A 27015-nucleotide genomic window follows, 5' to 3' on the forward strand; every position below is an offset into this window, starting at 1 on the left:
CAACTGACGGAAACTCTTGACCAGCTGCCTGGGAACTCTTGCTTGGTGTAACCGGCCCCTGTGTTCCCCCCGGCACCTCCCGCTGCTGTTCCCGGAGAAATGCAAACTCGTGACCCTCAGCTCCTGGCTTGATCTCCCCTTGGGGGTCAGTAGGGTGAAGGGGCTACTTGTCCTAAGGTGGGGGATAACGAGCTGCCAGCCACAGGACTTGCGCCCCATCCTCCATCGGTCTGAGCCCCGTGGGGCTGGGCTGCATTTCTGGCCTCTCTGGTGGATTTGGGTTTTCCTTTGAGGGAAATGGGGTCTTGGAATGAGGACCCCCCTGCCCAAGGTCACAGCAGAAGGGATATTGTAGCTGGAGGGGTCGGGGCCCCTGGCATCAACCAGCTACAGCTGGAGCTGAGACCTGACAATTCATGTCGTGCCACACCAGTGCCAGCCCCCCACTTCCCACTGCTCCTGAGCTGGTTGTGGCTGGAGATGGCAAAGCAAAAGCAGGGGCTGCAGGAGGGACCTCCTTCTCCAAAACCACCTTGCTCCTCCCCAGGGGGGTGGGTGTGGACAGGGGCGATGCCAAGCCAAGCAAGGCCTAAGCTTGGTTCTGCCATGAGGAAAAAACAACTGCAGAGCCCCGGGTCAGCCCTGTGTGTGTGACTTTTGCAGGAAGCCCAAGAGCCCTCTCCAGATCTCTGCCCCCGTGGAGCAGGGAGCCCTGGGAGGGCTGGGATAGTACCAGTTTCTGGGGCAGAGACTGTAGGACCCAAACAAAACCGCGATGGGAGAGCGTTGGCCACCGGCAGGGACCAGCCACGGGCTGCATCCCACATGGGCTGCCTCCTGCCCCCCTGCCTGAGCCCTGCAGCCAGGCTGGGCTTCCTCCTCGGTGGCTGCCACCCCCTCCCTGGGACCAGGCACAGCTTTCGGGGGATGTCACCCCCTCGCCAGAGCTTTTTGCTAAGCTTTTTGCCCAGGGGCTTTGCTTGGCAGTGACGGAGCGGGCTGTCACCTCCTGGCAACCTCCCTGTCCGCATCCGCCTCCTGCCGAGGCCAAACCCTGCGGCGCTGAGCCCCTGCCAGGATGCTGCGGGCGAGGAGAGGATCCGGCCACCGGGACTGGTGCCCATGGGCAGAGCCCTGCAGGGTGATGTGGGCTCAGGTTTGAAACCCACTACGTCGTGCCTTCCTCGAGGAGCTGGTGTTAAACCGCCACGTTTATAGGAGCATCTCCTGAAATGGTGGGACGATGCTAAAAACAGGTGAACCTCCTCGAAGGGGAGCCTGTGCCAGGCTGATGGAGATCTTTAGCTCATCGCCCCTGCGTGATGGTGATGCCAAGGTTCGTTGCCCAGAGGGGCTCAGTCCCGGGGAGCTCGTTAGAGGAGCTGGATCACTCCCCATCCTGCCCTTTCTCGGGGTCCTGCTCATCTCCCGGCTCATCCCGCAGGTGCTGGAGCATCCCTCGGTGTCCAGGCTTGTCCATCACCTGCCCTCCCTGGGAAGCCCGACCCACCGGCTCCCACGGCTCGGCCCCATGTGGCACCAGCTTTAGCACATGCTGCCCAAGTTGCTGGTTCCTGGTGGCCCTGCACAGCTCCCCCCCTCCTCAGCAGCCCGGCCTCCCTGGCTTTGTGCAGCCATACCAAGGAGAACCTGTCCGGGCTGCTCTGTGTCCCAGGAGCTGGCTGATAATTAAACAAAACCAAAACAGCCTCGGCATGAAACTTGACCTTTACGGAGCTTGGGGGCGGGGGGAAGGGAAATTTGCATAATTTCTGGTGGTGGTTTATTTTTATGGGTTTTGTTTGTTTGGCAGGGAATCTCGGTGCCAGGGCAGTGGGGAGGTCCCCATGCTCGCGTGATGGGGCTGGGATGTGGGAGATGAAGTCCAGGCTGACCCTTCCCGTGGCGCATCGGTCCCTCTGTTGCCCACACTGCACCGTCCAGCGGGCGTCCTTCAGGATAACAGACGCGTTCCCCTCGGATGGAGGGATCTCAGCGCTGCAGGGATGCCGCTGCCCGGGCTGTGCTGGCCCCGTCCCCGTCCCTGCGTGCAAGGGAGGTTGCTGCATCCAAGCCACCTGCATCCCAGCTCAGGGAGCTGATGCCCAACTATCAGCTCCCTCTGCTTTATAAAGAGCCCTGCAAAGCCGAGGTGCCCAAACTGCCCCCAGGAAGGGGCTTGGCTTGGCTTGTCCCCTTGGTCCCAGCTGCTGGGGGTCTGGTCTCTGCACCCAGCCCATCCCCGTCCCCTGCGGCGTCTCCTGCGCCTGCACCCAGCAAAGCCCGGCGGCGAATTAATCTTCACCTGGGTAGCCAGGATTGTTGCTGTGATAGTTATTACACCGTGTCCTGCCCGGCACGACGTTAATGATTAACAGCTCAAGTTCAATGTCAGCTGCTGCCTGCTCCCTTTTGAACAGCCCTTCCGTCACCTCCTGATATCCCGACAAATAACTGGGGCATGGAGCTGCCCAGAAAGCATCCTTGGGGCTGGGTGGGCATCCAGGGTTGTTTATTTCTGGGGCAGGGAGGAGGAAGAGGGGAAGAGGAGCCAGGGAGGAAGGCGGTGTGGAGGAAAGGGTGCATTGACTCACGTGTTCCCTCGGGCCAGCCCGTGCCCTTCGAAGAGGATCCAGGAACCGGATCCAAGAACCTCCCGGCCAGGCTGTTAGGGCGGGCGGGGGGGAAATCCCCCACAATGGGCACTCCTCGGGCAGCCGATGCCGGATGAGTTTGTTTGGTTTTGCTTCTCGTTCCCTCCCTTCATCATCACAAACCCCAACAGCTGCACATTCCTCCTCCTGCTCACAACGCCCCTGTCCCCCACCAAAGCTAATTCCCAGGAGGGAGGGGGCGGCTCGTTTCGTAAAGCCCTGACGCTGCCGGTGCCCTGCCAGCACGCAGCCCTCTGCCACCCGGGGTTTTGCCCCTTGTGCCCCAAGGCAGGTGATGCCGGTGACGAATAAGCCCTTCAAAGTGCTGTGACTTTGGCCTGTGCGTGCCACCCATCATGGCAGGGCAAGGGGTGCAGAACCACCCCATGAAGATGCTGGGGGGTGGCGGGGGGGGGGGGATGGTGCGCGATGTGAAAGGCAGCTCTTCAGGTATCTGCCTTCCCCATATGGCTCCAGCCCCCCCCCCCCATTTTCCCCACCCTGTGCCCACGGGGATGCTGCCCCATAGGGGGCTGCCGGCGGGGGGGGGTGTCCAGATCCAGCCCACCCAGCCCAGTGTGCAGCCCACGCACCGGCCCCCTCCTTATTGCTCAGCCTCGAGCCATCCCGCTCCCCAAAGCAGGGGGAAATTCCCCATGCGGGCTCCCGAAGTGGCTGTTTCCCACGGGGAGAAGGTCCAAGGCTGTTGCAAGAGGGGGAAATACAGCGACATCGGGCAGGTTCCCATCACATCGGGATGAGTGGCCCCAGCAGACAGGATGAGGTGGGAGATGCCACGCTGTTCCCGGGGGCTCCAGGCAGGTGGGGGGGGGTCTGGTGCACCCCTGTTTCCCTGCACAGAGCAAACCCCGGAGCTTGGGGACCGTTTGCTGAGCCTGGCCCTGATGGTGACCCCAGCTCTGCTGCCCAGCGTCCCCCCAGCACGACCAGGTCTCTCCCCCTGCCATCCTCATCAGCTCCCCAGCCAGGAGGGGGGCAAACCCCCCCCCAGGAGAAGAGCAAAGTCCGCTCCCACTGGCTCTGCCCATCCCAGGGGTTTTTGCCTAGCCCCAGCATGGGCTGGTCGGCACCCACATGGGGGTGATTGGCCACGGGGGGGTGGCACAAGCCATGGCCAGGGGGCACTGAGGGGTGGGTGGCCGGAGAGAGCAGTGACCCGGGCTCAGGCAGGTGGCACTGCCCACAGTCCCTGCCAGGGAGACTTTACCCTCCTGCTCTCCCCCACCCTGTGTCATGGGTGGAAAAGAGGAACCCTGGCGCAGACACCCCATCAGCTGCTGGGGCACCTCGAGCCCACGAACGCCTTCCCCGGGGGCAATAAGGAAGTTTCTGTTGGCTACCACGTGCCCCGGGGGGCAATAAGGAAGTTTCTGTTGGCTACCACGTGCCCCCGGGGACTTTTTAGCCTCATGCTCTGATGGCACAACTGTCAGTTTTTGGGGTGCTACCAGGGGGAATCAGGCAAGTCTAAGGGTTACAAGGTGCAGAGGCGCCCGGTGGCACCTACTTGGGCTTTGGTGGGGATGGGTGGTGAGCTGGGTTGTGTCCCGGGGCTAGTGGGGGACCAGCTGGGATGGGGGCTCCTCCAGGGAGCCCAAAAGCTCCAGCAGTGCCCAGGCAGTGGGGAGGGGAGGGCAGGGGCACAGCGGGAGCAGCGAGGAGGCTGCACCAGCCTGGCTTACCCCCCCCCCCGCCCCCCCAGCCCCATCCCACTGCTGCCCTTCAGCTGCCAGGGGAGCCAAGAGCCGGGAAGGACGATGGGGAGAAATCGAATCCGGGAGGAGGAACTGGTCCTTCGAGTTTCCCCAGCAGGCAGAAGGGAGGGACCAAGCCGATGGTTGCAGAGTCATTGCCAAAACTCGGGCGCCACAGAAATTGCCTGCCCTGTCCCTGAGAAACCCCGCGGCAGGGAAGAGGTGTGAAGCCAGGAGCCTTCATCCCGTGGGGATGATGGCAAAAGGAGCCGGCTTTGCAAAGCAGCACCGAAAGGAGGGAGCAGAGGGGGACACGGACAGGCCAGGCGTGCCCAGCAGTGGCCAGCTTGGTGCCAATGGGGAGTTCTCAGTGCCATTTGGCACCGGCACAGCTCCCGGGCACCACGACACCTCCGGAAAGGGCTTTGGGCAGCACCAGGGTCTAGGCGGTTCCCAAGCGCTCCAAGAGGTAAAAGAGAAATAAAATCCCTGACGTCACCCATGAGGTCACCAGTTTATGGTGGAACCAGGACATTCACCCCTCTAGTGAGGAGAAGGAGGAGGAGGAGGAAGAAGGGGCCGTTTTCTGGCAGCGTCCCCCACGCCTCGCCATGGGGCAGGGCCAGAGCCCACATCCCCGGGGCTGAGTCACCCAGGATGGGCAGCAGGTCCCTGCACCCATCCCACTGCCACCCGGCTGCCTCTGCCACCGCGCTGGGTGCTGCCTGGTGCCGGCGGGATGCCGGACGCCGAGGGGCCGCGGTGGTGCCCCGGTGCAGCCCCGTACCGGGTGCAGGAGCTGATAAAGGGGAGCTGCGGTGGGGACGGAGCAAGGCGGCACACAGGGAGGCTGTTTGCCCACTGGCCTCCTGCCCCACTGCTAATCGCCCCGTCTTTCACCGCCGCCGCCACTGCCCCACAGCCCTCGTGCGCTGCCCCACAAACAGGGAGGTGGGGAGCCTCATGCTAAAAATGGGCTGAAGCAGCCCTGGAGAACACACACACACACACACACACACACACACCCCCCCTTCCCAAAACCACCCACCTTGGCCTCGCTTTTGAAATGGGGAAACTGAGGCACGGCTAGTGGATGCTCAAGGTGGGCTGGTGCCAAAGGCAGGGAGGGAGCGATGCTGGGGAAAGAGGGTGGCTGGAAACCCTCGCCCTCCCAGCCCACCCATGGCCCCCCACCATCCTCACGCACACAGGGACCGTGGGTGCATGACACGGGTGATGGGGATGCTCAGAGATGGGGGTGGCAGGACCCCCACCCCACCCCACCCCCCAAACACCCCATTTGGGGTTCCAGGGGCTGATGGGGACATGGATACAACCCCCCCCCGCAGAGCCAGCCCTGCCCTTCAAGCCAAGCTGTTGCCGAGTGCGGGGCGAAGCGGTGTTGCTGAGCGAGCGGCGGTTGCTGCGGAGGGCAGGGCAGGTTTCGCCAGGCTAATGGTAGCCCCCGCCGCTCCCCGGCTGTTATGCAAACACTGGGCTGCTTGTTTCCAAGCTCAGCCGGGCAGGTGAGGAGCCGCAGAGGAGGGAGGGCAGGCAGGCAAGCTGCAGGCAGGCTGCAGGCAGGGCTGCGCTGCCTCCATGGGGCTCATGGGGCAGGGGGCAAGGCAAGGCAGCCCCCCACCCTGCTGCGCTCCCCCTCCCCGGCGGAAGGCTATTGAAGGTAGCACTGAGCGCGATTCCAGAAAATAATTAGTATCCAAGGTGAAAAATTTATTTGTTTTTCTTTACAGCACGGAGAGGGGCTCAGCCAAGAAATGGCAGGGGGTGGGGGGCAACCCTGGCCACCGCAGGGCCAGGGACTGACAGGGCTGTGCTTCATGCCAGGGCAGAGACCAGCCAGCGCCTCTTAGGGGACAACACGGTGACACGGTCAGGGCCGGCAGAAAATGAGTTGAGGGGGGTAGATACATCCCCGTTTGAGGACGTAGTTACCACCTACAACGCCTTAGCTGGGCACCAGCCCCAGTTCACTGGAGTGATGCTGGGGGAGGCGGGGTGGGGGGACGCGGGCCAGCCCCAGTGCCAGCCCCCGGCCCCGCCAGCCCCCGCAGAGGGACACCATGGGCACAGCGTGGGAGAAACACAGCAGCCTGCAAGGGTTTATCAAGGCATCGCTGTGCCGCTGCCGGATCAGCAGCCCTGATCGGCCCCTGTGCCGCTTTATCTCCTGCTGGCATCAGCCAAACAGGCCAAGCAGCTTCCCCCCGACCCCGCTTCTAAAAAAAAAAAAAAAAAAAAGAGCCCCCAAATCTCTATGTACAGACTGAGTATGTCATATTGGTACAAAAATATACACACAAACTCTACGGATCCCAGCTCAGTAGATCAAAACACAGCTATAAATCACAGTGCGCAGGACAGCGTCAGGCCCAGGGAACGATGGTGTCGTGTCCCCCCACCACCCCCGAAGAACACGGCACGCCAGGGGCGCACCCCGGCACGGTGAGGGGGGGAAGATCATCCTCTTGCCTCGCGGGGTCATTTCTGATCCAGATGGCAATACAGGTACATGGAAACCACCATGGCCGCGACCTGGGGGTGGCAAGAGGCAAGTCAGCCCCCCCGTAAGCGTTCCCCCCCAGCACAGGTTTGGGTCACAGCCCATAGCATCCATCCCCAGCGCACACAAGGAGGAAGAGCTGTGTGTGCCCAGGGAAGAAGGCTCAGTAGCCACATCTAGGGCAGATGGTGGTCTGTGGCGCTGTACCAGCCCCCTGCAGCCCCTCGGCCACCCAGGCTGGTCCCAGCCCCACCGCTCGCCCCCAGGTACAAGAGGAGGCAGCAGAGCTATGCTGAGGCACTCACCTCCAAGGCAGCGATGCCGGCTGCCACGCCACCCACCACACCTGCGTTAGTCTTGATTTCTGTCAAGATCTGATGGAAACAACCCTGTAGGAGGCAACCACGCGGGTGAGGATGAGCAAGGGGTAGCAATTCCCTAACCACCGGGGGGCTCAGCATCCCTGGAAAGGGGTTCTCCAGCCCAGAGCTACACAGCCATGGAGAAGGTCTGGAGGCTTCAGGGGGCAACTCAGCCACTTCTCAGGCCAAAACACAGAATCGGGGGGTGGTGGGGGGAGAGGAGGGGGAAGAGGCAGGGAAATAACCCAAAAAGACGAAGTGGTGCCTGGGTTCATGCTCAGCTCCAGTCATGGACCCTTCTGCACAGCTCACTTTAGGACCAGAGCAATGGCAGCAGCTTTGCTTGTCTCCACAAGCCAAGGCCACCACAGGACTTAAAGCCCATGGGACTGCTACATCCAGAGCTGGGGCTGGAGCTACAGGACAGGTCTCCCTCCTCGTGCCAGGGCACACCCCAAGCCAGGCTCTGTCAGAAGGCTGGTGCGTCCGTACCGTGACATTGGTTTTTGCGGCAAGCATGTCATCGCAGGGCTGCTTGAAATCACAGCAGGCATCCGGGTAGACTTTGTGATGCTCATACCAGGTTGAGTTGGTGAAGTCTGTGTAGTTATTCAGGCCACAGCATTTGATCTAAGAGGGAGAGAGAGGAAAGGATGGGGAGATCATCCTGCAGGACTTCCTCCTGGATCAGACACGGACCCTGCTGTCCCATGGAGGGAGCACCCAGCTCAACCTAGCTCTGGAGGAAGTGCTCAAGGGCCTTCTTGGGACCAGTGTTTTGCCCCAGACTCCAGCATGTACAGCTCTCACCCCAGCAATGGGACCACTAGGTCCCAAGTAAGTAGGTCCCAGGCACCTGGGAAGCTGATGGGGTGGTGACAGCTCAGCACATCCAGGATTGCAGTGGTGTCCCCATTCCCATCCCAGTGGCCCACCCAGGTGTGCACCACCAAGCCTGTGCTGGGAGCATCCTGACACATAGATGGGGGCCCCAGGGCTCAATGCACCTCCTTCATGGTGGCATTCCAGACGTGCGTGAAGCTGTTATCTGTCCCATACTTCTCCTTCAGGAGAGGCGTCACCACGGCTGACAGCAGCGTCTCTGCCTGGAAGAAGGGGTAGAGAAACACCATCAGAGAAGGCCCTGGGGAGCACCACAGAGCCAGAAGTCCCCATACTGGTCTCAGCCTATAGAGAGGAGACCAATCAGACCCAGCATGGCCAGGAGCACATCACACCATGTCCCTTTGGCCCAAGGACAGCTTGGCCTCTTCCCCACTAACCAGTGCTTTACGGCACTGAGGCACTTATGACCAGTGAATCATCTGATAAGCAGCGTAACTGAGGGAGCCAGGAATGACGTTTGCCCTGCGGTTGACTTCTCCAGTGCCTAATGAGGCAAAGTGACCTTTCTCTCCAGGTGGTTTCTCAGGTGCCTAATAAGGGGTTGAGTTTGCTCAGCATGAAGCATTAGGGACTTCCTCTCCCATGTGGTTCCTACCATCAGAGGTGGAGAGGTGTCGAGCCTAGGCTGGCACTGGACGAAGAGGTTTGAAAGAAAGAAGCAGGCAAAACTCACACCAAACCCTCATTTCTTTAGGGCAATGGGAATCCCTGTTCCCACCACCCTCACCCCAGCCAGGGCACCCCAGCCTGCCCACATAGCTGGTGCCAGCAGGGACCAGCATCCCTTCCTCCTGCAGCAGTGCCCACCTCTCAGCTTCCCCACCCATGGGCAGCACCGCCAGCCACCCAAAGTCTCGTGTTTTCCCAAGGGGTAGGCCAGGTCCCAGATTAGCCCAACCCAAATTAGTCAGATATGCCACTCACAAGACCTGTGTAGACCAGAGCCACCACGGCAGCAGCAATTTCAGCTATGAAGATGATCAGCACCACCGAGAAGAACTAGGACACGGCAAAGGCAGGGAGGTCAAAACACCAGCCAGAGTCCACAGGACCCCCCAGGAACCCATCTGCTTCCCAAGGGCCAGCAGGGCCCTCCCTCAGGGCTCAAGCCCTGTCTCACTGCTTTCAGCTCTGCTCCAAGGCAGAAGCAGTCCAACCTTGGGGTTCTCCCACCCTCTGTCTGAATGGGGCTGACCTCTCCAGACGTGGTCCAAGAGAGACCTCTGCTCAGCACCAGTTTCTGCTTCCCTTCACCCTTGCTCAGGGCAGACGTTGGGTCCAGCATGGCCTTTCCAAGGTCCACCCAGTGTTCCACCACATGGGAACATCCAAGGAGGACACCTCCACAGAGAAATCTATCCCTCAGACCTCCCTCACCAGAAACCCAGTTCAAATGAGGCTTGATAAGGAGACGTCAGGTCCATACCATCATCAGGAGACACTTGCTGTCCTTCTGGGCACCATAGCACCCAAGGAAGCCGATCACCAGCAGGATGGCACCAATGACAATGAGGAAGTAGCCCACATACACAACCTGAACGACGGTAGAGGAGAGCCCTCCAAATATGTCCACAAATGACTGGTCATCCACTGCAACCCAGATGCCAACTCCCAGGAGGGTCCCGCCACTGAGCTGGGAGGAGAGATAAAAGTCAGCTCCTGAGCAGGAAGAGATCTGGGATTCGGGGAAGGTCCTGGCACAGGTATTTCTTCCCTATGCAAGTTTTCACCGTACCGAAGCAAGACTTTGTGACCACTGAGGGCAGCTCAGGGTGTTGCCACTGCAGGCTTGGGGTAGACAGTTGGGTCACTACCCCAAAACACACCCCACCGCCAGCACATCCCTGGCTGCAGCATCACAGCTGCTCCCTTTCCACGGCCCAAGGAGTTTCAGCGCCAGCAGCAAGCCAGGAAGCCCACCACACCCCCTTTCAGGTGGCCCCATTGCTCCCGCAGAGCCAAGGTTGTTCTCAGGAGCTCCACTACCCTTTGCCCTGGGCGGGAGAAGAGGCTGCGTGTGCTCTGGAGATCACCAACAGGCAAGACCACAGGTCGCTGCCACGCACACAGGTTGCTCCCCTACAGAGATGGGGCCTCCCCAGAAAGCCCCCCTGCACTGGGGCACCCAGCACCCCCCACCAGAGCTTCAGCACAGGGAAGGACACGGGTGGCTGACGCAACAGCCACTGCCCCCAGAGCCCAGCACATTCCCCTGGGCTTTGGGCAGAGCTGGAGAGCGAGAGACCTCTGCAAGCCCAGGGGTTAAGTCCTCAGCTTGGGGCCAGCGACCAGATCTCGCACCCCACCAGGTCCCAGGAGCACGAGTCACCCACCAGCACCCAACTGCCCACATCACCCTCTCCGTCCCCCGCAGAAGGGGGTGTGGAGGGGCAGGAGAGCCCACACAGGCAGGCTTCACCCCACCTCCCCCCCCCAGGCCCACCTCAGGGTGCTCCCCAGGAGCTGCTCCCGCAGACCCCAGCCCCTCATCCCGGTTTCCTGGGGCAGCCAGGGAGGCTGCCAGGCTCCCCGCCCCCAGGCAGAGACAACCCCCGGGGCGCACTTACAAATATGGCCAGGTTGAAGAGGATCATCATGACCTTGATAAAGGTGAAGCACCCCATCTTTGCGCCTGGGGAGAGCCGAGAGAGGTTATCAGGGGGAGTCCCAACCCCGGTACAGCCGCTGCCCCCCTGCGATCGGGGCTTAGCGCCCCCCCCCCAGCGGAGCCTGGGGGCTCCCCATGGGCGGAGGGTGGGGAACCCAGGGGGGTCCACTCCCCGAAACCGCCGAGCCCAGCCTACCTGAGTGGAGAGCAGGTCCCAAAACCCCGACCTAACCCGCCCCGACGGCACTGCCGCCCCCACCCCGCCGCCACCGCCCTTTAAGCGGGCGCGGCCCCGGGGCCGCCCCCGCCGCCGCAGCACCCACCCCCCGCGGCCCGGCCCGGCCCGGCCCCCGCCGGGGCCACCCCCTGGGGATGGCGAAGCCACGCGTGTCCCCGGGTGCCTGGTGGCTTGCTGCCCTCTGCCGCCGGAGCCGCCCGCCCCGTGGAAGGCGGGTAGCTCGCCCGGCTGCTGCCCGCGCCCATCGCCGCGGCCTCTTGGCGTGTGGTGGGGGATGCGATGTCCCCGTTCCACCGCTGCTGTGAGCTGACAGCCCTTGAGGAGCCCACATGCGTATGTCCCCACCCGTCCCCAGCTGGGACCTCCAGGATGGAGGCGTTGGAGGGCCAGGGTGTCTGTCCTGGGGGGCTTCACCCCGTGGCAGATGCGGCAGCAGTCACAGGGGTCCCACCCCGCTGCTGCCCTCCTCCAGCAGTGCTGGGTGCCGTGCTTGGGGGTTTTCCAGCTATGGACAGCCCCATGGGTCACAACCCTGCGCTGCCACCCACTCCCGGCATGACCATGGTTGAGTCACCCCAACTTCCCGGGCTGATGCTGCGGGTGCACTGCTGGACCCACCGCTCGGGACTGTCGGGCAGGGGTCTTTCCAAACCCCAGATCTCCCACCCTCTGAGCCAAAACAGAAGCAGACAGAGCAGGGCATGGCAATGGGGCAAAATGCGAGGCAATTTGCAGAGGAAAAGCCAAAGCTGCAGGAGCTGCCCCTAACCGTTGCGCAGGGAGGCAGATTTTCACTGGCGGCGACACAGCAGGGTAACGGCAGGAGGGGACGGTGACAGCTAAAACAGATGCCAGCGCTGGAGCAGGTCAGCAGAGACCTGGCATTGCCTAGGGGCTGCCAAAAGTGATTTTCTTTGGAAAGATGCTTTGAAACAAGGCTGGTTCCCCCGGAGTTGGGGAGCCAAAGAGAGCCTGGTGGAGGGATGCTACATCCCCAGGCCTGACCATGGGGGTGGTCCTTGCCCATGCAGCGCACCTTTGGGGCAGGGGCTTGGTCCCCTCCCCAGGACGCACAGTGTGTCCTTTTAGCTTGTCATCAAACCCAGGAGAGATGCAGGAGGCCGGGGAGCCCTTGTCCTGCGACAGCAGACAGCAAACGCAGGCTCTGGGTGCTTGTCACGCTCTGAGCCGTGCCGGGATTCCCCATCCGCCATCCCAAATCCCCACAGCAAATTCCCTGCCTGGCCATAATGATACACTTCAGCAGGATGAAGTCAGCCCCGCTGGGCTCCAGCCAAAGCCCAGTGGCATTTGGGGGAAGCCTTCAACCCTGCCCGGCACGCTGGCTACCTGGCTATTAATGCAACCTGCGCTGGAGCCTGGGGGGTATTTTAACCCTTTCCCCCTCACTGCCTGCAGCCTCATCCCTTCCCTGCAGCAGCTGCTTGGCCAGCGGAGTGACACCAACAGTGAGGGACTGAGCCTTCATCCCTCTCCCAAAGGGGGACCGCTACCCCCTAAATGCAGATGAAGACCCCCCATCATATTGACCCTGTCCCAAAAGCTGCCCCAACCCAGCCTGACCCTATTCACTGCACGCAACCCCTCCACCCTGAAAATAGTTTTGGCGAATACGTAAATACTCGCTCTCATTCCCAATCGTTCCCAGCCACTGGGAAAACCAAAGGGTGAGCCATGGCATGCTCCACTGACCTCCCCAGCACCCGGTGCCGCAGCCTGGGGTTTGGCTGCTCCCCAGCATCGCCCATCCGAGCCCCATTAGGGAGCCGGGGCTGGATTTTCTGGCTCTCCAGGAAGCCCTGGCCTGACCGCAGCAGGACGAGCCTGGTGACATTCCCGTGATCCTCCTGCTCGACAGGGCCCCACCACCTCCCCACTGTCCCCATCCCCACACGCAGCCTGGTTGGACCCCGAGCATCCCCTTCCCTGGAGCGCAGGGATGCATCTCACCGGGATGTGGGTACCATGGCTCCACCTCCCCAGCGACCTGGCTCCGGGAAGCTGAGAGCAGGGAAGTGGCCATAAGCGGTCACCCCCAAGGTCCTCTGTCCCCAGCCTGGCCGCTGGCCCGTGCCTGTGGGAGCACAGGAGCCAGGCACACGTCTGGTGGCAGGATCCGACCGTGGTGTCGGAACTGAGCACCCTTCCCTGGGCTTTTCCCCAAAGCAGCTCCCAGCCTCATGCCTCTTCCCGCCTGTATATGTATTTTGAGTGTTCAAGTGTTGAATTCCCACCCTGCTGATGATCCTGGGCATCCTCCGGTTAATGGCCGGGCTCACCATGGACACAGCCTTCCCCATCCCTCCTTCCCTTGCATCGGGACCCCCCTACCCGGGGCTCCAGCAAGGCGGCGCAGGCAGCTGCTGGATGCTCCAAGGAGGCATTTCGGGGCAGCCATCCGTACCTCTCTATAGGCAAATTAGCCTGTGATGCGAACGAAGCATCTGCTTGGGAATAGGTCGGGGGGGGGAACCTAAACTGGCATCTCGCCCCCAGCAGGGCACAGGGCACCCCCGGCAGCCCTCCCTCCAGCAGGGCTTGCTGGAGCCTGCTCAGCCCCCTGCATGAATTAGTAATTGCTAACGAGCCTGAGCAATCTGCCAGAGGGGCCAGGCAGGTGCTGAGCTGGGCTCGCTTGGCTCAATGCCGTCCACAGGGACTCAGCTGGGCACGGGGGACGTGTGTATGTGTGTCCCCCCCCATGCCTTAGCTTCCCTCCTGGTAAAGCATCAGGTAACAAGCTCCGAGCAGGGCCAGCCACGGGGACCAGTGGGGCTCACAGCCCGGGATTGATGGGATTTCAGCATAGTCCCTTGCAAAGGGCTTTCGCGTGCGTGTTTTGGCCTGGCAGCATCTGTCCAGCTGTCTGTCCAGCATCCAGTTGCCTGGAGAGGGGTGGATGGTGTCCATCCATCAGTGTGCCAGAGATGAACCTGGCTTCGGATTCGGAAGTGACCAGATGTTACAAATTTCTGCCGAATTCATCACTTCCCTCTTCCTGCTGGGGAGAAATAAAAATCTGCAGGAGACGAAAGTTTCTGACATCTTGAAAATGAAATATTTCAGTTCTCAGCTTTGAAAAGACTCGAAGCATTTTGGCCAGAGAACTGAGGAAATCACCGATTCCCCCACCCTGGGAGGGACCGGGCAGTGGGACCACACTGATTTCCCCACGGCTGCAGCTCCTGCTTCGGGGGAATCCTCCCCGTTTCTGTGTCTGTGTGCAAAAACACCACTTGAGTCCCAAAAACTGGAGCTGCCCCATCTGGTGCCATGACCTGCGCCATGTGGAGCCCGGGGTGTAAATACGGGGGCGATAAATGGGGGCTGCGAGCGTGTCCCAGCGGTGCATCCCCCCGGTGTGAGTCCCTCGGGGTGAGGATCTGACCCCGCGCCTTACAGAGCTGATTTTTATCATCATGCTGTTTCCAGCTGTGTGTTAATAAAATAATAAATATTAATAGTTTAATAATTAGAGAGGGGCTCGATGACATCTCCCTGCCTGTGTATCAGTCTGACCGTGCATTTCCACCCCCCGCAGCGAGGCCCCCCCGTGCCTGCCCTGCTGCTGGCCGCCTGCCTGCGCCCCTCCTGATAACATTTTCTTTTTTCTCACATGTGTCCAGGCCGGTAAATCCCTCCCAAATTAATTAGCAGGGTCCGTGTAGAGGCACCAGCTGCTGCCAAGCCCAGCCGGGTGGGTTCAGGGATGCAGAGGGCTGCACCGCTGGGTCGCGTCAGGACAACCCCGTGCCCAAGGGCTGATGCTCTGGGGGATGCTGCAGGCGAGAGCCACGCGGAGAAGCCGTCACTGTCTTTTTGCTGTCATCCCGAGGATGGCGGGATCTGCCTGGTCGATGGAGCTTTCTCCCACCACAGGTCGGAGCATGGAGCTGGCCCAGCTCGGGGCTCGGTGCCGGGGCGTGCTGGTGCCAAGTGCCTGGGGGGGTATTGGCAAGAGCACTTGTCTCTTCCTAAACCAAAACCCACAGAGGCCAGAGCTCACTCCTGGGCATTCTAGGAGAAAACCAAGAGAGAGACAGTTTTCCTCCTCCTAAAGAGAAGAGAAAGCAAAGCATGCCCCGCTCTGAAGGGGGGAAACAGAGAGGAAACCAAAAAAACTGACTCCGAAATCAGAGTGGAAATCAAACATCGTTACTCTCAGATTTCTCCAGCTGGGAAGGACTCAGCCCGGTTTTGCAGCCCCGCTTACTCCAGCCGGGCATGTTAAAAACTCTATTTATGCTCTATTTATTCACAGATGTGTGGCCATCTTCCTCCAGCCGCTGCCGGGAAGCATGGCCGGCACATCTTGGGGTTGGGTGGGATGGTGCCGGGCAGCCCCCAAAGAAAAAGGGGGCCAGCGGGGCCACCCCTGACCCTTTGGGAAAGCTGGGATGGGCAGATGAGGCAGGGGCCTGCCAAGCATCCCCTGGAGATTCTCCCACTGAGGGTTGTTGGAGAGGGAGAGGAGAGGGTCTTGCAGCAGGGCATGGGGATCCCCCCCCATAGCCCCATCCTGGGCTGTACGGGGGGCTTGCGGGGCGTAAGGATGCCTCCTCCTGCACACCCTGCAGAAAAGCAAAGGGCAGTCAAGTCAAAGGCAAAGCTCTCATTGTAACCAGTGCTGCTCATTAAGCAAACGAGGAAAGCTCTGTGGCTCGTCAGGGCCTGACAGGCAGCTCCTCTGCTCGCTCAATAAACAGCAGCGAAGGCCTGAAGCACCTTTTGCTTCTTCACAGGGTGCTCCCTGGGGGGAGGAGGGGTGTCTCTGCCCACCCCGGGGGATGCACCCACCCCTGGGCTGGAGTGAGGTGGGGGTTTAAATTAACAGTGTAGGGGTGACACAGGGTGAGGGGCAGCCTAGGGTGGGGGGGATTTTGGGAATGATCCTGCTGCAGCGCAGCCGGAGTGGGATTAAGGGGTGCTCTGAGGGCTGGGGGATGTCTGGAGGCAAGAAATGAGGAGGGGCCCTGGGACAGGAGCTGGCTGTCCTGGGGCGGGGGCTGGGATGATGCTCAGTCCCACCTGGGGAGCAGGGAGAAATGGGACTTGGCTCCAGCAGATGGTGCCTTTGGGTTTGGCAACCCTCAGGTACATCAGAAGGGGAAGATGCTTCCTGCTGGGAAGAAGGGATCGCGCCCATCAGCCTGGGAAGGGGAGATGGTGGGTGTCATGCCAGGGACTGTGCTAATTCCTGGTAGGGTTGACCCTAAGCTAGGCAGGGTTGTAATATCAGACGGCGATGTAACCCACCAGCCTCCCCAGCTCCAATCCTCTTCCAGGAGGAAAATACCTCCTCGCCTTTCCCCAGGCAGCCCCCGGAGCACCGTGCCCAGTCCTGTTTGGCTCCACAGCCCCCGTGGGGACAGGCTGGGGGGACCAAGCAGGGCTTTAGGCACTCAGCAGAACCCCTTCGTCTGCAGCAGGACACAGGGGATGTGTCTGGGGCAGCCCTAGGCAAGGAAGCGCAACTCAGGGGAGGGCAGCGTCTGGCTGTTTGCAGCCAACTCTGACTCTGTCCTGGCAGCTGTGGTGGCAGAAATGGGACAAGAGAGAGAAAAAGCCCTTTTAGTCCCTGAAAGCCAGCAGCTGGGCTGGATCTGGGCTGGGGAGCGGGGCAGCAGGGACTGCTTGTTGCCCAGGGCGATGCAGCTGGGGTGAAATCCCCCGAGGAGGCCGCTGCCTTGCACAGTCAGGCCAGGCGCTGCAGGGAAAGGAGGGGGGGCGGTTTCTGAAGTTATGGGTGACAAGGGCCGTACATCTCCTGCGTTGCTCTGCTGGCCTCTGTGCCTCAGTTTCCACAGTTTTCCCAGCCATTGCCCAGCTCCTGGGGTGCCCCCTTGGACTTCGTGCCACCCCTGCGCTGCTCCAGCGCTGGCCTGGATTCAGCCAGAGCGCATTTCCCAGAGATCGTGTTTTAGGAACCATCTATTTTTAGGATGCCCAACCTGAGGCAAAGGCAAGGAGCAGCTGACAGTTTGGAGAAGTCAGCGTGAGAAGTGAGGGTTTTAAAAAAAAAAAAAAAAAAAAAAAAAAAGCCACAAAAAAACAAGCCTCTGGGAACATCATATGAGCCTCTTTGCATCTCATGAACAATCAAATATGGGGACAGCTCGTCCATGTCCCGGCGTAACTGGCTCTGTTGAGACTCATGGAGACAAGAAGAACCTTGGGGCAGAGGCAACTCCAGCACAGGTGTCCCCTGGCTGGACGTGAGCTGAGAACTGATGCTCTTCTTGCATGTGATTGCGCTGTCCCCGCTGTGGCCGGGCTTGGCCCTCTCCCTATGAGCCCCGCCAGCCACCTCCAACTTCTGCCCCACTATATTTTAACTGCTGCCTCGTTAATTTTTAACGAGCCTTGCCGCGTGCGGGAGCTCTGGCAGCATCACCCTGTGCTGTTTTATGGGGGGGCGCACAGCCCAGCCCTTACCCCAGGGGCCTGGAGAACGTTTTGGGGTAAACGCTCAGGAAGAGAGTGAGGAACCGGAGCATCCTGGTGCTGGGATTCTCCATGGCAGCTCCTGCCTGTCCTGTGCCTGTTTTCTACCCTGGATAAGGGATGGGGTGCTGGCATGGTGGGGCGGGGGGTGGTCCATGGGGTGCTGGTCCTCGGGGTGCTGGTCCTCCCCTGTCCTTTAGCATCCCGAAGGATGGATGGAGACCCACAGATGGGAGGTCTTCATCCCGCAGAGGAGGCAATTTTGGAGCAGAGATGCTGCATCTGGGGATGAAATCATCTACCTCCTCCTCCTCCCCGGTAGCCGGGCGGCCCCCCCCGCCGCAGCGCGGCGGGGGGGGCCGCCCGGCTACCGGGGAGGAGGAGGAGGGACGCTGACATCACCGCCGGAGCGGAGCCGGGGCGGCCGGGCCGGCTCCGCTCCGCTCCCGTTCTCCGCTCCCGCCGGCGGACCCCGCCGCTCCCGGTAAGGCTTGAGGGGGGGGGACCGGGGCGGGGGGGTGAAGCAGCGGGAGGGCTCCGGGCGGCAGGTGGATGGACGGACAGACGTAGGGATGGACAGATCGACGGACAGCCCCGCGGCTGCTCTCCATCCATCCCTCCCTCCATCCATCCATCCCTCCATCCCTCTTCCGCGGGATGCTGCGGGAAGCTGGAAGGAGGTGGGGGGGGGGGCGGGGGGGCGGGCAGGCGGTCGGCAGCAGCACGGCTTTTTTCCCCGGTGAAGATGTGTCGCTAGGAGGAATATGTAAAAATGTACCAAAAAGAAAAAAAAAAAAGAGAGAGACAAAAAAAACCAAAAAAAACCAAAAAAAAAAAAAACCAAAACAAACAAACCCAACCCCAAAACCACCCCAAAAAATCCTACATCTTCCTCCGCCAGCTCCGTGCAGCGATGCCAGGCTGGAGCTGCCGGAGGGGAGCTGCGTGCGGCGGCGGGAGGTTTCGCAGCACATATGTCTATTTTAAAAAGCCCGTGGCGTGATCTCTTGCCCTACTTTCCAGACTCTTTGCCGGTACTTTCCCTGTGTTCAGAGGCCGAGCCCTGCTGGTGGGAGCTCCCCGGGAAGCCGTAGCTGAGCGAGCCACTGGGCTCTCCCCGGTGTCCGGTGGCTGAGACAGGGGATGGGGCACTGGAATTGGGGTTAACACAGCGGTTTGATCGCTAACGCGCTGCCTTTCTCTCCGGCAGAGAGAGGGAGGTCCCCAGCGCCATGCGGATGAGACCAGGCTGAGAAGAGGACGGCACGTTTGTACCCAGCACCTCAATTAACCTAATTTGCTCCCCTCCGTTTGCCCCGGTGATGAAAAGTCTCCCTACCCACACCTGAGCTAACCCTGCTGAGCTGCAGGCACTGGTGTGGCTCCACAGTGATTTTGGGGCTGGAAGGGTCAGGAGCTCCTCTCCAACGCGGAGATTTTCCAACACTGAGATATTTTTTTTTCCCCGTGTGCGCAGGGACGGGAGCGCTCCCATCCCCGACGCCTTGCCCCAGCCCAGTCATACCACCCCGGGCCCCCGATGCCCGGCTGGATTGGGGCAGCGTGACTCCCCCTCCACGCCATCACCATGGCCTCCTCGGACGGGCTGCAGTACCGGGCTCTCTACGAGTACCAGAAGGACCGGGAGGAGGACCTGGCGCTGTGCCCTGGGGACGTGCTGACGGTCAGCAGGGCCGGGCTGCTCAGCAGCCCCGACTACAAGGAGGGGGACGAGCGCAGCCCCCAGGGTTGGCTCCACGGCCTCAACGAGCGCACCAAGGAGCGCGGCGACTTCCCCGGCACCTACGTGGAGTACCTGGGTCCCACACGCATCGTCGCCGCCGCCACCAAGGCCAGGCCACGGCCGTTGCCCCCGCCACCCGCTGGGACCCCCCCACCCTGGGGTGAGTGCTGGGGGAGCAGGAGGGAAGGGGGGAGCCCGCGGGTGCGTGTCCCCTGCAAGATGGTGTGGAGCCTGGGTGGATGCTGGCTTTCGGGATGGTTCTGCAGGGATCCACCCTTGGGATGGGGATCCAGCCCCAGAAGGAGGAGCTGGGATTTATTTGCCCTGGTGCATCAAGGCAGCCACACGAGGGGAAGGTGGTGTCCCCCCCAAGGCCACCACGCTGCAGGGCTTTCTCCTCTCCAGCATCCCGGGCTGGCTGCTGTGCAGGTGTGGGATGGCCAAGGCGGTCCATGTCTGTAAGAGCACAGGAGAAGATAAAGATGAAGCTCTTTCCCCGCCCAGGGAGGAACAGAAAGCCCCATGGCAGTCCCCAGAGACCTTTTCTTCCAACTGCTCTTCTCCCCTCCCTGCTGCGGCACCCGATTCTGGCTGCTCTGGGTGCCTGGGCAAGCGCTGGCCCCCAGCCAGCTCCCAGCCGTGCGGTCACTTTGTGCAAGCTGGGACGAGGGGACAGTCCGGGCACACGGTGGGGTCAGTCCCCAGGGCAGTCCTCCATCCCCGGGGGCTGCAGCATGGCGCTGGGGGCAATATTGGGCAGGGCCCTTCCTGGCGTGGGGTCCTCGTTTTGTTTCTCCGCCGGGATCTGCTGAGCTCGTGGAGCAGCTCTGCCTTCACCATTTACCGTGGCCAAGTGCGCTGGGGCTGGGAGGGATTTCTCAGCAGTTGCATAATGTACCCAAGCTAAAAAAAAATGGCAAAGTAACCCCACCACCACCCCTTCCAGCCAGGCAAACCACCACGACTAAAGCCATGATGCTTCCCTTCTCCGGGATGCGTCGGTGAAGGAGGAGTAGCCTCCTGGAGGAGGTGATGAAGGAGACATGGCTGGGGGGACAGTGGCACCACCTTTAGCCGCAGCTGCCCAAAACCTGCCCGTCTGCCGGGATGGCACCTCGGGCACTCTTCTCGCTCGGTTTGGGACCAAGGTGCAGACGTGGCAACCGGAGAGGCTGGCTGGGCATGTGGGGTACCTTGGCCCAGGGTTTAGAGGGGCACCTGCTGACGAGGAGTCCACCCCCCTCCAAGATACGGTTCAAGGCACCCTTACCACTCCGACTTAAGAGGGTGGGGGCCACCCGACCCCTGGGCTGAGCATGGCAGGACTCGGCTGGAGTGGGGCAGCTCCTTCCCCAGACACCATCCATCACCATGTATGGGATTTGCCATGTGGATCCTGCTGCTCAGGCCCCCCCAAACAGGGAGGCGGGGATGCTGGGACCCCCCTCACCGAAACAGGGCTGCTCCTCCCTGAGCGATGCCCCAAGTGTGCTGAGGCAGACGCAGTCCCGGGTCGGCGAGCAGCTGTGTTCTGCCATCGCAGGAGACGGGGGGACCACTTTTTGGGGGGTGAGCCCCCTTCCCAGCCAAGATAACTGGTATGCAGGGAGCCCTCTGCCCCTGCCTGTTTGGGGGCAGAGCCCTAGCAAACTCAGTGCTGTAGTGCAGGCAGCTCGGGTCAGACAGGAGCAGACCGCAGGGCTCTCTCCAGCCCCGTTCACTGGGATTTTTAGAGATGGGAGAGTGTGGAGCCACCCTCTTGCTTCTGCCCATCACCCCCGCACAGGGGGCGTACGGGCTTCTCCCCGAGGGGCTGGCAGATGTGCCCAGGGGACCCCTGCCCGCAGGTGACGGGGACACGGTGATGCCGCGCAGATCCAGGCAGGTCCCCAGCAGGAAGGGCAGCCTGGCTGGAGAGCCTGGACCATGTGGAAGGGCTCAGCACAGGATCCCCAGCCCCGCGTGCGCTTGGGCGAGAGGATAAAAAATTAAATTCAAAAACAATATATAAAATTTAGATTTTTTTTTTTTTTAATGGGGAAAAAAAACCCCACCACTAAAACCAGGTTTTGGGGGTAGAGTGGGGAGGGTGCTGCCACCTGCAGGACGCGCTCTGGCCACGGCCTTGTGTCCAGCCCCACTGTCCCGGGGGACACGGTGTGCTGCCTCCCCGGTGCTGTGCCGTGGGGTGCCCCTCCGTGGGGTGCCTTGCCTGGGGCGATGTCAGGGTGCGCGGGCACTTTGGCAGCGGACACTCGTGGCCCACAACCACGTCTCCTTGCAGCAGCAGAGCGGCGTGTGCCATTTTATGTCAGTTTAAACCCAAACCTCCCAGCTGGTGGGATTTCCTGTAGAACAAAAATCTCCAACCTTCTCTTGGAAGAGAAGGGACTTTTTTTTTTTTTTTTCTCGTTTTTTTTGGAAAATTCTTCCCGTACTGTTTCCCTTCCCAAGCAGAGGTTTTGAGGGACATTTGTTTTGGCTGGCCCAAATGCTGATTTTCTGTGACAGCGGCATACCATCCTGCGTGTCCTCAGTGCCCACTAAGCCCTGGTGGCTTCACCTTGAGCAGGGTGAAGGTCCGGAGGGAGCCCTGAATGGGAGACAGACATTGCATTTCCCAGCCATATCCCAGAACCAGGGCTGGCTCTGCAGGGAGGAATGGTGGTTTTTTTTTTTTTAGTTAAATAATACCCTAAAAATGGTTCTGTAGTGGATCTGAGTCCCCAGGGGACTTCCCAGGAGCTCAGCGGCTGTTTTGCCCCTGCCTGGTTGTCCTGGGAGGCATCACTGCTGCAAGGCATCACCTCCACTTCTGCCGGGGTCGGAGCCGAGCGGTGCGTCAGGATGCTGGGGTCCAGCCTGGCACCCTGAGGAGATAAAGCTCCAACCCTGAGCTTGGGGCTATTCCTGCTGTCTCCAGCAAGGAGACACAGATGGTTATTTTTTGCCGTCATCACCTTTCCCCATCACCTTGGAGGCCAAACCCCAGTTTTCCGTAATTAAAGAACCACCCGTGTGGTGGGGACGTTTTCCATGGGCTCCCAACGACCAGCTTTGCGTTAAACCATGAAATCTTCCCCGTTCCTACCCAACGCGCCCACTCGTCCCCATCGGGCAGTGGGGGGGGACCCTGTTGCCAGGCTCGGGGGTCGCAGCTGTGCCTGGGGACTGGATCAGCCACCTACGAGCGGGAGGTTTGCAACCCTTCCCACTATCCAGGGAGCACCAGGGCATCACCGCGGCAAAGACGAGAGCCCAGATCCACCCGTTGCAGCCAGGTTGTGTTTTTGCAAAAGGTCGAAGGCAGCGTGGCCCTGTCCACAGCCCCCCCCCCCTTTTTTTTTTTTCTCTTTTTCATTCCTTAAAACCATTATGGGTTCATTGGCTTCACACGTGAGCTCCCTGCCTTCTGCCAGGCAGCAAAAACCAAAGACAGAATGACTCTAATGCTGGAGTTGGCCAGGCTGGAGCGTACCTCAATGAGGGGAAAATTCACACTCGGGCTTTATTTAATCTGCTATCATTTTTTTTAAAAATATTTCCACCAGAACAGATCCGCTCACAACATAAAACAGGTAGAAGAGCTCTTGACACACCACCCTTTCCGGATGCCATCTGTGGCCTGGTGGACACACATGGCTCTGATGTCCTGTGGCCGGTGGCAGCCCTGGGCTGTCCCCTGCCCGCTGCCTTCCTGGGGGGGTTCAAGGCCACTAACCAAAGAGTGGGAGGGGAAGTCCCGACACTGTCAGAGTCTCTGTCAGGTATAACCCGCACAGGTGGAGGGGTTTATCAGCCGGGATGATAAGAAGGGATGGATGGATGGATGGGAGTGTGCCCTGGGGTAAGGAGAGCTGCTCTCACCCCTGCCAAGGGGTTTGCTCCTCTCTGGGAAGGGTCTGAGGTGAGGTGTCCTTGGTATAAAACCCAGGAGCCAGCAGCACCTGGGGATTTGTGCCATGGAAAACCTGACCCATGTTTGGCTGAAGGGCTCCTCAAGGGCTGGTGGAGGTCTGAGGTCTGCATCAGCCAAGGGGGTGTCTGAGTCCTCCTTGGGCTTGCGCTCAACCCTGTTGTAGACACCAGAGAATCCAAGGGGCTGAGAGCTGCAGGGAGCCATGTCTGTGACGGGTACAGATCTGCCACCCCAGCTCCTGCCTGGTGCTGCTAAGGGCTGTGGGTGCTGAGAGGGGGCAGTTCTCGGTGCCATGGGAGGAGAGGTGGGGGTGGGTTTTCGGCCTGAAGGAGCTCCACGCTCAGGGCAGGATGCTGCCCGCGGGTAGGGCTCACGCCGGAGCAATTCCCTGCATCTGAGCAAGTGTCTGAGCCCCCAACAGTGACTCTTACTGAAAAAAGAGGATAAAATATGGGAGAAGTTCTCCAAAATTGTACGTGTATGAGCCGAAGTGTTGGCTGCGGCTGTGCCAAAGCAGCAGCTTGATCCTGTCCTAGGGCAGCCTGAGGAAAGAGGTTGGAATTCCCACAGGCAGGAATTTCCAAGCCCCTTCTCCCTGTCTTTCCAGGGCTCCCCGGGCAGGCAGAGCTCGCCGAGCATCCCACCCTCCCCGAGCAGGCACTGCCGACTGTGGCCAGGCTCATCGAGGCGCTGGAAAAACAAGGTATGGGCAGCCATGGAATCCGTCCGCAGGGTGTACATGGGTGCACGTGTGAAACCACCCGCTCTGCCCATGTTTGGAGATGCCCCGAGAGCATCACTAGAGCCAAACCTCTCCCCACGCACCCCGGTACCCGTGCAGTGTGGGCAGGGCGAGGGAGCTTGGTGGTCATGTTGGAGGGAGGATTTGGGGCTCAGGACTGACCCCTCTCTCCTGGCTGCCCCCCAGGTCTGGACAGCGAGGTGCTCTACAGATCCAGCCCCGGCGTGCTGGGGGATGCTGAGCTGAAGCAGGCTCTTCTGGCGGGTAAGTCCCAGAGCCGCGTCCCTCCCCGTATCCCTGGGCGGGAAGGGGGCCGTGGAGGTGATGCTGCCAGGTGAGTGGTGTGACCCAGGCACAGCAGGGATGGGTTACCGGCTCCGACCTCATTATGGCCCTAATTAGAGCTCTGTAAGGCGCTGCCTGCATGCGAGCCCCCCTCCTCTCCCCCAATATCCTGGTGTGACGCTGCTAAGAAGGATGCAGTGCGAGGCTGGGGCTCTTCATTAGAAGCCCTATTTCTTTTAAGGAGAAAAATATTATATTTTGCAAACCTCTAGGGCTTCTATTGGAGAAGCGGAGCAGGGAGAAAGCCTCTTGTGGGTGCAATAGGGAAAAAGAAAGGTGGAAGAAAAAGCACATGTTTAGGAGAACGGGAAGCGTTTTGCAGGACTTGGGGCGGGGGGGGGGGGGACACACATGAGCAGGCTGGGGAGGAGGGGAAAAAAACCATCTCCCCACCCCTGCTCCTAAATTCACGGTTGGGGTGGCACGGGGGCGTTGGGGCCGTGATGGATCCAGTGTGCTGCTCGCATCTCGGAGTGGGGGGGGGGGGCGGGGGGAAGCATCTCCATCCTCTCGGCCGCGGTGCCCAGCGGGCGGCACTGTGGCACTAGGCACGGCCCAGCCCCGCTCAGCCCGGCTCTGGCACCGTGTCCTGTGTCCCGTCCCCCCCGTCCCCCCCACCTCGCCTCCCGCCGCCTGCCCTTGGGCATCCCGGGAGCTGCCGGCCGGGGCCTGCGGCACGGCGCCGGGCGGAGCGGGGGGGGCGGACCGGCGGCTCTGCCAGCGCCGGGAGCCGGCGGCAGCCGGGCCGTGTTGCTGGGGAGAAGGGCTGTGATGAAATCTGCTATATTAAGCAACATGACCTCATCGCTTCCCCCGCGCACCGGGAGCCGAGTCCCCGCCGGGCGGGGGGGGGACCGGGCTGCGGAGAACGGATGGGATGCAGGAGAGGAGACGCTGGGGGTCCCGGCGCTGCTGCAGCCCCGCTGCCCGAGGAGGGCTCTGCATCCCCCTGGGGCGATGTGGGGGGGACGCAGTGCCCCCCACCACCCTGCTCTCCTCCCGCTGACGCAGCCCGGGGAAGGCAGGAGCAGCCGGGTGCCCTTTTGCATGGCCTTGACCCCCAGTCCAGATTTCCCGGCTGATTTCCAGAGGAGGTGAAGGCATCCGGAGATCAATCCCCACGGCCCCAGCTGCCCTGGGCATTGATGCCCAGGCTGGGCACGGGCAGCGACAGCAGCACGAGAAGGATGCTTTGCTTGCTGAGCACGCAGGAGTTATGGGTCCTCCATCCTCCCCGCGCAGCCGGTGCAGCATCCCCAGCAGGCACGGGGCTCCCAGTCACTACCGAAATCCTGCCCAGCCTCGGGAGACTCCCCCAGCCCAAGGGCAAAATCCCCTGGGGATTGAGTTCTGGATTGAGTTCTGAGCCCGGGATTGAGTTCTGAGCAGCTGCTGCCTCTGTTTGCGTTTTCATCTCTCACTGCAGGGCCCAGCACCGGGCAGGGAAATGCCATCGTGGTTTTTAAACCATTTGAAAGCCCTGAAAAATCCCCAAAAGCCCTGAGCGACGCGGTGCTCCCAAGCCCCCCATCTCCTGTAGGACCCGAATAAGTTCTTCTATTTGTCAACTCAGGGGCTGCCCTGTGTGCTCAGCGACACCAGAGCGGGGCAAAGCCGGAGCTGGCTGCAGGGGGTAGGACATATCATGTTTGCTAGCTCTCAGCTGGAGGGGCTGATGCTCAGCCCTGCCACAGAGATGCTCTGCAAACAGGATGGGGATGATGTTCCTGCCAGGGCCCAGCATCCCAGCAGGGCACAGGCTTGGCAGCCTGCTCCTCCTGCAGTCTCCTGGGACCGGAGACCCAGCAGTGGTTCCTCAGGGCCCTGCAGGAGCACAAACTGGGCTGGGGAGGGCAGGAAGGCATCTCTGCTTCGGCTCCCATACAGGAGCTTCCATTGCATTTGGTGGGGTAAAACATCCCTGCCGTAAAATGGGAGTTTGCATGCCCCCTGTGCGAGATGGCAGACGCGAGGGTCGTGTTTCTCCTCCTCTTGTGCTCCTGATGGTCCATCCCTCCAGTACCCCACCTGTGCCAGCAGCCCGCCTGCAAAAGTCAAGCTCCATCTTGGGGAACGGGGAGAAATCAGAGCTGGGGCTGGCAAGTGGTTGGAACCAAACCACGTCTCGGCTAGGGGGAAAATTGAGGGGTTTTCCCACCAGGGGTTTCAGCTTCCCTGCGAATACCCAAATCATGCTGGTGTTTGGCAGCGATGGCAGGAAAACTGCTGGAGAGCGCAAGGAAAAAGGATCAGGAGCTGGAGAAGTTCGGTTGTTGGTTCTCTAACCCCCAGATCTTAACGTGCTGGGAAAAACAAGGTGTTTTCTACACTTTTCTACACTGACAGAGCATCTGAGCTTTCAGTGGGGAGAAGGAGGAGGTTTCTCTGTGGACAAGGAGCCGTGTGGGTCAGAGTGGCCCTGGCTGTCCCACAAAGCCCACGGGGATCATGCCCCCAGGGCCAGGCAGCTCAGGCACCCGGCTGAGTTGTGCAGATCGAACCCTTTCCCCATCCCTGGCCCTTTCAGAGCCCTTACCCGTGGGGGACCGAGCCTGACGGGGCAGTCCCCAAGCCAAACACCACCCAGGCTTCGGGATGAAGCTTTCCCAGGTTTCCCACCCTCATGGGGCCGTGGCAGCATCAGGCATGGCGAATTTGGATGCAGCGTGGCTCCACGTGGCTATACAGCCTGGGATGGGGCTGTCCCTGTGCCCCTCCCCAGCCCTGGTGACATCCTGCAGGATGGTGGTGGCATCTGACCACCGGCTAGAGCCTGTGGACCAAACTTGATATTTC

At 61.0% G+C, this 27015-nt stretch overlaps 2 protein-coding genes across 3 annotated transcripts in view; one reads left to right on the top strand and one right to left on the bottom strand.

Annotated features, from left to right (window-relative positions):
- Positions 1–6647: 6647 nt before the first annotated feature.
- Positions 6648–11051, bottom strand: TSPAN1 (tetraspanin 1). 2 transcript variants are annotated; one of them, XM_063345076.1, is made up of 8 exons: positions 10963–11051; positions 10726–10790; positions 9585–9791; positions 9083–9157; positions 8260–8358; positions 7745–7882; positions 7196–7279; positions 6648–6922 (listed from the first exon to the last, which is right to left on the bottom strand). In XM_063345076.1, the coding sequence occupies exons 2-8, from the start codon at positions 10780–10782 to the stop codon at positions 6869–6871; spliced, it is 714 nt and encodes a 237-aa protein (XP_063201146.1). In that variant the 5' UTR covers positions 10783–10790; positions 10963–11051; the 3' UTR covers positions 6648–6868. The 2 variants fall into 2 exon arrangements, with proteins under 2 accessions (XP_063201146.1, XP_063201147.1); XM_063345077.1 differs by lacking the exon at positions 9083–9157.
- A 6788-nt stretch (positions 11052–17839) lies between these two features.
- Positions 17840–27015, top strand: part of PIK3R3 (phosphoinositide-3-kinase regulatory subunit 3) — an 82833-nt gene continuing 73657 nt past the window's right edge. The window contains exons 1-4 of the mRNA XM_063344797.1: positions 17840–17953; positions 18680–19373; positions 23740–23835; positions 24061–24138. Of these exons, the coding sequence (XP_063200867.1) occupies positions 19058–19373; positions 23740–23835; positions 24061–24138 (490 nt within the window). The 5' untranslated portion in view covers positions 17840–17953; positions 18680–19057. The remainder of the gene's footprint in view (positions 17954–18679; positions 19374–23739; positions 23836–24060; positions 24139–27015) is intronic.

This window comes from Chroicocephalus ridibundus, chromosome 8, assembly GCF_963924245.1.
Source record: "Chroicocephalus ridibundus chromosome 8, bChrRid1.1, whole genome shotgun sequence".
Taxonomy (NCBI): domain Eukaryota; kingdom Metazoa; phylum Chordata; class Aves; order Charadriiformes; family Laridae; genus Chroicocephalus; species Chroicocephalus ridibundus.